The 10,627-nt window shown below is 34.4% G+C and overlaps 1 protein-coding gene across 1 annotated transcript; it reads right to left on the bottom strand.

Annotated features, from left to right (window-relative positions):
* On the bottom strand, positions 1-8,420 carry LOC117906994 (mediator of RNA polymerase II transcription subunit 1). The gene is made up of 5 exons (XM_034820295.1): positions 7,230-8,420; positions 6,370-7,124; positions 6,192-6,281; positions 1,095-1,853; positions 1-764 (listed from the first exon to the last, which is right to left on the bottom strand). The coding sequence occupies exons 1-5, from the start codon at positions 7,336-7,338 to the stop codon at positions 627-629; spliced, it is 1,851 nt and encodes a 616-aa protein (XP_034676186.1). The 5' UTR covers positions 7,339-8,420; the 3' UTR covers positions 1-626.
* Positions 8,421-10,627: the final 2,207 nt, after the last annotated feature.

The raw sequence follows: 10,627 nt of genomic DNA, 5'->3' as shown, positions 1-10,627 counted from the left end.
TGAAAAACGAGAAATGAGATTTTAATAATTAAGAAGCAAAAGCAGATATGCAATGCTATTACAGAGAGTTAATTTGTGAACTAAATTTCTTACATTTCCTTCTTATTTGTGCCAGATTAGTGCCTTCAGCTATCAACATGAACTACTCTATACAAAATCAAATAAAGCCAAATGTAAAACAGTAATATAAGTAACAGAATGTAGTAAACTAAAAATAAAAACTTTTGATTTCTTTTTCCCCGTAAAATTGATCAAAAACATCATAAGCTTTTTTCTGTTGAATTGAACCCTCTAGAAAGAAAAAGAAAAGAAGAAAATTATCTCTAAAGATGCAATTTTGCAAGAATCTTCCACTGTGGACCAAAATATCACCAATCCAACCATCTCCCAACCAACCTCATTAACCCCAGAAAATCCCATCTTGGGCAGGCAGACAGGCGGGTGTAAAATACCTGTAATTTATTTCACTGCAAAATGCAGAGTTCAACCAAACCCACCCTCTTTTTCCATACCCAACTCAGCACTTTTCCTTCAAAATAAAAGGACCAGGAAAAGAAAAAAAGAAACAAACCAATCGCCATCAAAAATTGGAACTTCTCAGATCCAGCAGGTCAAGGACTGGTAAATCAAGCTTCAGATTCTGAGTCAGATGAGCTCAATTTGGAAGAAGCTCCACCCAAACTAGTTGTGCGAGATCCATGCAGCATCAAAAGCTTTGCTTGCATGCCTTGCTGCAGTTTCAAAGATGGCTTCAATTTCATATACTGCATGAGAAAATAAGCAAGCAGAAAAAGTGTCAACTGCCTGTATGAACGTCATAATAGTTTTCCCCCCCTTAATAGTATTTCAATAATAATCAAAATCCAGTAGAATTAACTAGGCAAATAATATTACATCTAACAGAATGATATGCTAATGCAATCAACAACAAAAAGAAACCATCTTGATGAAAGTTGATCAGAAGTCAAACCAGAATGTAAAGTGAATCACCACAAGTCAATGTGGAGCAAATCTTCACCAGGAAGAATTTGGACTATACAGGCTTTGGAACAGTCATCCCAATAAAGGTAAACCACAGCACAGAGAGTAATTACCTCCTGATAGAAAGCATTTATCTCCTCTTCTGTAAGGCCTTCATCATCTCCAGCACTTTCCTCCCACCCAAGGGAGCGTAGGAATGCAGCCTCTTCCTCATCCGGACAAATTGATGCATTGGTACCCAAATGCTTCTCTCCAACAGCAGGACTCTCAACCTCCTCACAGGTGTTGCCACCATTGCCAGTTACCTGGCCACCATTCTCAATAGCATGAGCTTTCACAGGAGCACTGGACACTTCACTCTCTGTGTTGGAAGATGAAATCGCAGGGCCTGAATCTGGGAGCACAGCAGAACTGTTCACAGAGGTTTTCTTCCTCATCAAATTGAAAAAATCATGACGGCTCTGGGCTTGAGAAAAGGAAGGTCTCTTTTCTGCGGTAGGTCCAGAATTCAGAGACAAAGCAGCTGCCTTGCGCTCCATGGTAGAAAGCTTTGGGTAGTTTGGACTAATCGAAGGAGCAGATGCAACTGAATGAGCAACACCAAGCGGAATGCTTGCTACTCGGCTGCTAGCATTATTTGTTGGACTGGAAACATCCCTTGATGTAGGAGAGGCACCATTCTCTCGTGCTGGTTTGAGAACAAGAAACTTCCCATGAGATGTTGTTGGAGGATCAGATCTCACATGTCCTCGAAGAGAATGGTTAGCAAGGTGTGATGAAGAGGGCTGCTGCTGCCCAGTCTTGGAAGCAGCAATCATGTCACTGGTTCTGACTACAGTTTTGGGCTTTGATTTATCAGAAGAATTGAGAACCTGAAAGGAAAATTACTTGAATTCATGAGAAAAATGATCTCATCTAGCTGTGGTGAAAAGGACTGAAATGAATAAACAACAGGATTTGTTAACTCCATGCAATCCAGTCGTTTGCATATGCTCTTAAAAAGATGTTTTAGGATTGTTGCTCACTAACCCAAAAATACAGACCAGGTCACAAGTCCAGAGAACAGGTTTCATAAATTGCAAAATACATACAACTAGAGAAAAATAATTAATGCTCATATCAATATGGAAAAAAAAAATGTGTCCAAGCAATGGCTCAACAATACTCAACAAATCATCATTTTGCAAAAACACAACACAAGAAGATTAATTGATGATCTTCAAAATGCTGGGCAGTGGTTTGCTTTTCTTGCTATGAAGGATGGTTTGCAAGGAAATGGTTCGATGTTCAAATGTCAACCATCTCACACTATGCAAATATCTCATCACACAAAATGCCATATCAAAATCATAAAGATAAGTTCTCTTAAAGGTAATGCACCTCATCAGATGCACAATGTCACCTGAGAAAGTCCAAAATTGCCAACAAAAAGATGGGTCCATTTCAATAGAGTGGGAACATCTGAATAGACTCAGGTAATAACATTCTCTTCCCAGCATAATGAATCAAAGCCACACACAATGATATCATCTTAAAAGACTTTGAAAAGCACCAAAGAATCTTCCCCTAAGCATTGTAATTAGTTATTCCCTGAAGAACATACACCTTTAATCCTGCCAGCAAGAAGAATTCTTTCCATCCCAGCAAAACTGTCAGGACAAATTAAGTGGTTTATGAATAAATAAGAAAAGAAAACTCATAATGAGATCCTTAACCTTCTTAATGATGAGAAGAAGCTCGTCTATTTTATCTTCTTGTTGGTGGTGGGCTCAAACAGCATACCCCCCCAGCCATCACCACCACCACCACAAAGTAGATGTTACTTCTAAAGGACCGAATCATTGCCAATGCAACTATATATCGTTATATTGTACACTATCCACTCCCCTAGCTTCAAAGTGGGGCACAACCCATTATATACTGGAAAGCTCTAGGGAGGATCCAGCTCGGCTCTGAGAGCTACCTACAACTTTTCCTCCATGCAAAAGGCTCATTACCCCCATATGCAGAAAGAGCCACCCACAAGTGACAGAAAACGGTACCAGTAATCTTAGTTTCACGACCAAACAGCTCTTCCTCCTTGAAAGTTCTCTCATTCCTCTTTCTCTCTCCACGAGCACCAAAGAATGCAATAAAGGGCCATTTCAAGCTTATGGAAGTCCTCTATCTGAATGAAAGGAACCTGATTTCGGGGAAGGCAGAACTCACAAGAATATTCTCACCAACCTTGGGTCAGCCATCGAATGTCACAACTAGCAAAAAAGTGGGTATCAAAAAATTCCGAAACCATATCGAAGGGTATGGCCAAGTGATTACCGATTCCTTTATCCTCCTAGAAAGTACAAACCTACTTTGGAAGAATCTCACCTTGTTGAACTAGTAGATCAATACTGATATGGTGCACTGGAATCAAAAAAGGTGACATGGAAGGAGAAACACTGTTCAAAATCTCCTTCCAAGGGAAAAGATGATCAGAAGCCTCCATCAAAATCCAGTGGAATAATGTCTTTACCAACATGGCCCCTCTGTTGGATCCCATCATGCAAAAAGACTCATAAATGAGCTCAAGGAAATTCCTACTAATATACATCTAAACCTGCAGAGCCCTGTTGAAATGCATCCCATGATCAACACAGACAATCACCTGCCATGACTTCTCTGTGCACTTCCATGTGAAACAAAGTTGAATGCCTGTAAATCAGATCTTCATCAGTGCACCACATCCTGCTAGAAATGCACTCTCATCCTATTACCTATTTCAGAATAAATCAAGGTGGAAAAGGCTGTCCTTAAGGCCCCTCTGATATTTCACTTCTCCATATTACTATGTCTGTCGGCAATCACTCACTTCCACAAAGTGCAACATCCCTCCTAAAACTCCAAATTCATTTACCTAATAAGGGCTTCTTTAAAAGGCTGCAGTCTTCTATACCTGAGGCCTCAAATTTCCAGTGCATGCACAGCCCCTAAAGAAGGAATCCTATCTCCAGGTGCATTAACTTAAATGGACTTTATTAAAAGATGCAGAAACCAATTAAGGTGACCAAAAAGACATTTAATTATTGAATAAAAAACAACTAAAACAATGATGATATATGTGTATGACTGGCCAAGTGAGGTTCATCTTACTCCCCATAAAATACCAAATGTGTCGGGGACTTCTTCTATAAGCAAATCAATTTTGATTAAGAAGCCAAAAGAAGAAAAACCCAATATAAAAGAGGTATACACTATACAAAGAACACTAAAAGATGAGAAAGAAAAGAATAAAAGACCATTAAAAAAAACAACAGCTATAACCCAACCCCATCCTATCTTGAATGATCCTGTGTATCAATCAAGTGAGACGCAACTGATAACCTATACCACTATCATGTAAAGACCATTAAAAATAATAATAACAACAGCTATAACCCAACCCCATCCTATCTTGAATGATCCCATGTATCTACCAAGTGAGACATAACTGATAACCTATACCACTATCATGTCATTCAGGACCCTAGAAAATACCACCTAGAAAGAAAAAAAAACGTTAGTTAATATTTGAGAATACACATTGCCAGAAATTTGCCAAAACAAGTACAATGTAAAAACCATCATATATTCAATAGAACTGATCATGAATCAGTAGCTTGAGTGTGACTTCAACATGATTAACTTAGAGAAATGTAGCTCTAAAGACAGCTAAAACATAAAAAATTTTATGTTCCTATCTCCTTTACTTTTATCTTTCTGTTTATGGGCTTTGCAGGCACAGGGGAAGACGGTAATACAAGTTTACCATAAGAATGGGGCACTAGCATGTAACGTTTCACCACATCTTTCTTTTCTTTCGACAAAAGCCAATTCAAGTACCACAGAGCCAATTATCAAATGCAGGGTAGAGTTTCCCTTACCTACAAAACTATGTGATTGGAACATACAGACAAGGTGTCTACAAAAAAGTTAATTCTTTAGAGAAGCCTACTCACACAATACTTTTTTGCTATAAAATAAAGAAAATATTGATACAATATATAAGAAGGGCATGGCAAAATACAGAATGTGGCAGGTCTACAATGGAGTAACAATAGAGACAAGTCAACATAGGGTATTAAAAGTGCTCTTAGTTCACCGCCTGTGTTATCAGTAACATAAATATCTTTTCATAAGTATTTTATTTTTATTTTTCTTTTTCTTTTTCTTTTTCGTTTTTCTTTTCTTTTATTTAATTTTTTTGATACATGGAATGCAACCTGCAACCGTCCCCTTTCCACCCCAATCCCCTGCCCCTTGTGCTAGGCCTTGGGGGCTTTGTCAATGATATAATGAGTAACATCAAACAAGAAGAGAAAAATACTAAATGAATATAATAACAGAAACACAACTATGAAGTTATGTAATAAAGCACCAGCCTGCAACAAAGCAATACAATTCTCCATCATGGCAGAACCATTCTCTTACTAGATCATAAGAGTTTTAATTCAAACATGGCATGTTTTAGTGACTCAATCATTCATTGAGAACAAAAATCCACTCATCAGAATCATAATTCAAACATTAGGAATTCTTTGGTGACATCAATTATTGATTGAGAAAAAACAATATGCAAAAGAGAACAAGGATAGATCTACTTTGTTCCTTTCTGAGCTAGATTTCAAGTTTAACTCCCATGAAGGACAAATGCAACAATTGTTCTTAGTCTGCATATTCAAAAATAACAAGAAGACAATTCTTCTAGTGATGCCCATGGAACTTCCTGTTAACAGTGCATCATGTTAAAATCATTAATGACCAACCAAAATGGGAAACTACATCATCAAACTCATATGCTCAACTACCCAAAATAACAAGAATACCAATAAAAACAGAACAACATTTCCAGGTATTCTCAAACATTATTTGGTTAACTGTATCTGTAAATAGACCTTTACTCTTTGCTTAACACTAGAAAAGATCCCCAAAAAAAACCATGGAAAAGAAGCTACCGACTATGTGTTCAAGGACATAAATAAGTTCTCCATTCTTACTTTCCATAATTGAAGGGGGATAACAGATGGGGATATAGAAATAAAAAAGAAGCAAAAACACAAGAATAAATACTTTGGATTCATTAAGGAACTAAATGCAAAAGAGCCTTTTAACAATTGTCTAAAAAACTCCCAATAATAACTCATGAACATGCAACTTAATCAAGCTCTTACAACGACCAAAAGCAGTCCTCTTACCGAAGATTTAGGCATTGAAGGTGTCACAGGTATTAGTTGCCTAGATTGCTTAATTGCCAATTCCTCAAGTCGCTGTGTGTTAACAGATAGCTACAAATAAAAACAAAAAGTAAAGTCTTATTAGTAATTCAACCATGATTATCAATCAAACACTTAACAAGTGGCACCGCTTGGGTACCTGTGGTGTAGTGCGAGCCCGTGATGGGGCCTGTGCCAATGCTTCAGCCATATTAAGACCAGCTGTAGTACTTGGAAGCCCAGATGCCGGAGCAGAAACAACAGTCTGTTGAACAGATGAGGATCCTGTGCTATTGCTTCCAGTTATCATGGGCACCTCTGCCAGAGCTGAAGTCCATCCCTCCCCACCAATCAAAGATGAATTACCAATGGGCAAACTCTGAACAGCCATGCTCAACCCAGGTGATGGAACTCTTCCAATATCAGGTTCAGTTCCAAGTGATGGGAAATCCTTATCAAACACAGCCTTGTGGATGCCACCAATGATACTGGCCCCAGAAACCATGCCATTGACATTGTTGTGCTTGTTGCTATCGCCATTTCTTGAGTCTGATGCAACTCTTCGAGGCAACACGTCAACCTGCTTCCTTGATACCACTGAATGAGATCGCCTCAGCACATCCTTTTCAACCCTATTGATTAAGATGTTTGCCAAAGGATGAGAACTGTCATGATCCCATTGGTCTTCAATGACTAACCTATCTTTCTCCCTATCACGGTCCTTATCACGGTGACTTCTGGAGAAACTACTATATGCACGAGCATTAGATTCCTTGTCATGCTTTGGAAAACCATTACTGACCAAATTCCTCCGTGAATTGGATGAGGAGGTCCGGTCTAAAAATGCCGAACGAGGGCTTTCATAATCACTCGTATTCTTAGAAGATCTATTTCTTGTGGAGCGTGGAGAAATATCTATAACCATAAAAAGACACCATTCAAACTAGAAACTACATAAATAAAGAAATACAATTGCAAAGAAAAATAGACAGTGCTGAAAACACTTAAAACAAGGCCAACCTGTGTGCGAAGATGATGTAGCAAAATGGTGGGCTGAGTTGCCACCCCCAGTAACACTTCCAGTACTTCTCAACCATTCTGGAACTAACGTGGGTTCACTTCTTTCCATAAGGAGTGTTGCACATCATCAGATATAAAAGAAAAACACTACTTATCTTTCTTTACTCTCTCCACCCCTTTCTCTACAAAATCACTGGGCTTCTACCCAATGTTAATGATGCATAACCCTAACCCTAGTTTTATGTTCTCAAGATAACCAATCTTGCTTCAGAGTCACCACTATTCAGGCCCAAAATTGCAAAAACCAAAATGGCTCACCAATGTCCAAAAGAATCCTAAGGGTTCTTTTCTTCCCCGAAACTAATGCTTGTGCTTTCAATACATGGATCACCAGAAGCAGATTCTCATACATGTACGAATCCAAAGGGAAAAAACAAAGGCAATGGCGAGAACAAAAGGCATAGCTGCTGACTAAAACACAATGTTATTATGAAAAAAAAAAAAATCTACGCCTCCATCTTCTATTAAAGATGGATTTGCAGATAACAACCACTCAGAGGACCCTCATCTCGGCAAAATCTCAATTCAGCCCACGAAAAAATATATCAAAACGACAAGAACAAAGTAAGACCCACAATTCTAGAACAATACCTCACGCACATGAACCAGGTTATTTAGGGAAACCCTAGAGAATAAGCGAAACCGATAATGAAAACCGCGCAAATGGCTCGATATAGAAACCCTAGAATACACCTCCCAAGGCTAGGGTTCAAACACACCCACAAAAAAAAATTAAAAAAAAATTAATAATAATAATTGGCCCAAAATATATGAAATTTTTATGGGAAAAGAACCAAAAAACCGAAATGAATGAAGCAAATAGTTTTACCTAGGCGGCAGAGCCGCGAAAAATGTTGAAGTAAAGAAAACCCTAACCGTTCAAATAACCGCCAAAGTATGTATTGATATGAAATTATTTGGTGAATGCAAAGCCAATGCGTTTGGATTGTAACAGAGAGTGGCTTAGTGGGAAGCGAAAGAGAGAAAGCCGAGAGAAAAAGAGGAGAAGAGAATGGAAAAGCGAGTGTCTGAAATTAGGGCAAAAGAGGTTTTATGGGAGATAGGGTATAATCTGTATCAGTTTTCTCAGACGCTGAAACCAAACGTATCAACAACAGCCTCGTCCTCTATGAAATCACCCATATATTTTCCTTCCTTTTATTTTATTTTATTTTATTTTTTTATTTATTCTGTTGCCTTTCTTGGTCGCCAAAAATCCCTATGCACAACCAACTTGACTTTCTTCAAATCTTCTGCTTCTATACGGTCCATATTCCTTCGTTTTTCCTTTTTTTTCTTTTTTCTATTTGGCATGGTCTAGAAGCGCCGGGGCTTTTCTAGATGGAGACGCCGGTCTATAAATACCACCCAGTTATTTTCAAATGCCATGTTGCCAACCACGACTTCTCTAGGCTTAAAATTAAATTTAAAAATTATGAATAAAATATTTTACCTATTTTAACATTTTTATACAAAGATTAAATACTTTAAAAATAAATAAGTTTATAATTAATTTAAATAAATTTATTTTATTATTTTTATATTAAAAATAATATGAGAAAATCATTTTATTTAATATTTTTTTCTTTTCTTAAAAACCAAATGTGATATTAAACATGATTTTTTTAATATTATTAAATTCAATTTTTTGATAAATAAATATTTACTCTAAGTGAAAGAATAGTAATTAATGTATTTGTGAATTCATTTTTACAATTTGAGTATTGATAAAATCAAAGACACAGTATAAGAAAAAAAAAATCATAAACATTGAAGAATTCTTCTATCATTATTTAAAAATTTAGTTCAACGACTTACCATAATAAAGAGAATGTTTACACAAAATTGATGTAAAACCTAATTTTTATTTGTTCAAATGGTAGAAAAGTTGAAAAAAAATATCATATTTATAACTCAACAATTTTTTGTTTTTTAAAACAAAAAATTGGAAAAGACGTTTGACAACTTATAAAACTTTTTTTTATTTTTTTATTAAGTACAAAAAATAAGATGTTTTTAAATAATATTTTTTTATTGTTTTTACTTATTTTTTAAAACCGTTTTAAAAAATAATTATACAAACATATATAATGATTAAAAATAAAATTATAGATGTATAATTTGTTTAAAAAACATATTTAAAATTATGTTATAAATATTTCAGGTTTTTAAATAAATTTTTATTTTACAAAAAATGGGAAAATAGTTTTCAAAATCTGCTTTGAAAAGTTGTTTTAAAAAAGTTACCAAACAGCTGTATAATGTGAAAAAAAATCCTCCTTAATCTTCAATTCGATACTTAGTAATTTTACAATTCAACTTTTTTTTTTCATTAAAACACATAATCTCTTGAATATTTATATTATAACATTTAATAAAAACTAGGTCAATTGCCTATAAAATAAAAAATGAAAAATGATTAAAACTAAAATCAAAATTTAAAACTAAGACCGTAAAAAATAAAATAATAAAAATAATTTAAAAAAGTAACTAAAACAAAAATTAAAAATAAACAACTAAAAAAATAAAATAATCAATGCCCCGTTATAAATTTCTAGTTTCCTCAATATCCGTCTTTTCTTTGTTTTTTTTATACATATTTTTACACTAATTCGGTTGATGTTTTAAAAAAGTTTGATGAAAAAGTGAAATTGAATGTAAATGTTCATGAAATTGTTATCTTAATCTTATTTTCCTAAATAAATTTTAAGGTTTAACTAGTTGTTTTTTTTTAGCTTTATTTTTTAACATTAATATTTTTATCAAATTTCTTTTATACTATGTTTGATTCTTGAAAAGAACTCTTTTTTTTAACTTAATTTTTTTAATATTAATATTTTTGTTAAATTTATTTTATGCGATAATTGAAAATAACTAAAAACAAATGTTAAGATAAATGATTTTCTCATATTTAATTTTACCATAAAAAAATACGAAAGAAAGTTGCATGTAATTAAAAATTAATGAGAAACTTATATATTTTTAAATTATTTAGGTTATGTTTGATTCTTGTAAATTACCAAATAACGAAAAAAAAATGTTAAGAAAAATGATTTTCTCATATTTGATTTCACTATGAAAAAAAAAAAATCAAATATAATTAAAATTTTATACATTTTAAATTTATTTAATCATTATACAATAATCTTTATACAGTAGAAGAAAATAAGTAAAATTATTTTTAAAAACATATAAAAATAATTTATTAACTTTGATTTTTTTTTTTTTTGCTTCTACTTTTCTTCTATATATTATTTCCCTCCTGTTTTCTTTCGAATTTTCTCAAACCAAACATAACCCTAATCTTTATATAAAAAAGTTAAATACTAAGTTGAGTT

The sequence above is a fragment of the Vitis riparia genome, chromosome 18, assembly GCF_004353265.1.
Source record: "Vitis riparia cultivar Riparia Gloire de Montpellier isolate 1030 chromosome 18, EGFV_Vit.rip_1.0, whole genome shotgun sequence".
Classification (NCBI taxonomy): Eukaryota; Viridiplantae; Streptophyta; class Magnoliopsida; order Vitales; family Vitaceae; genus Vitis; species Vitis riparia.
This window is presented reverse-complemented; position numbering and strand designations above follow the sequence as displayed.

Coding starts and splice junctions, on each gene's coding strand:
- LOC117906994 (XM_034820295.1), bottom strand. CDS start 7,338: ATGGAAAGAAGTGAACCCACGTTAGTTCCAGAATGGTTGAGAAGTACT. Junction 7,125..7,229: donor TACATCATCTTCGCACACAG/GTTGGCCTTGTT, acceptor TTATGGTTATAG/ATATTTCTCCACGCTCCACA. Junction 6,282..6,369: donor GGGCTCGCACTACACCACAG/GTACCCAAGCGG, acceptor TTTTATTTGTAG/CTATCTGTTAACACACAGCG.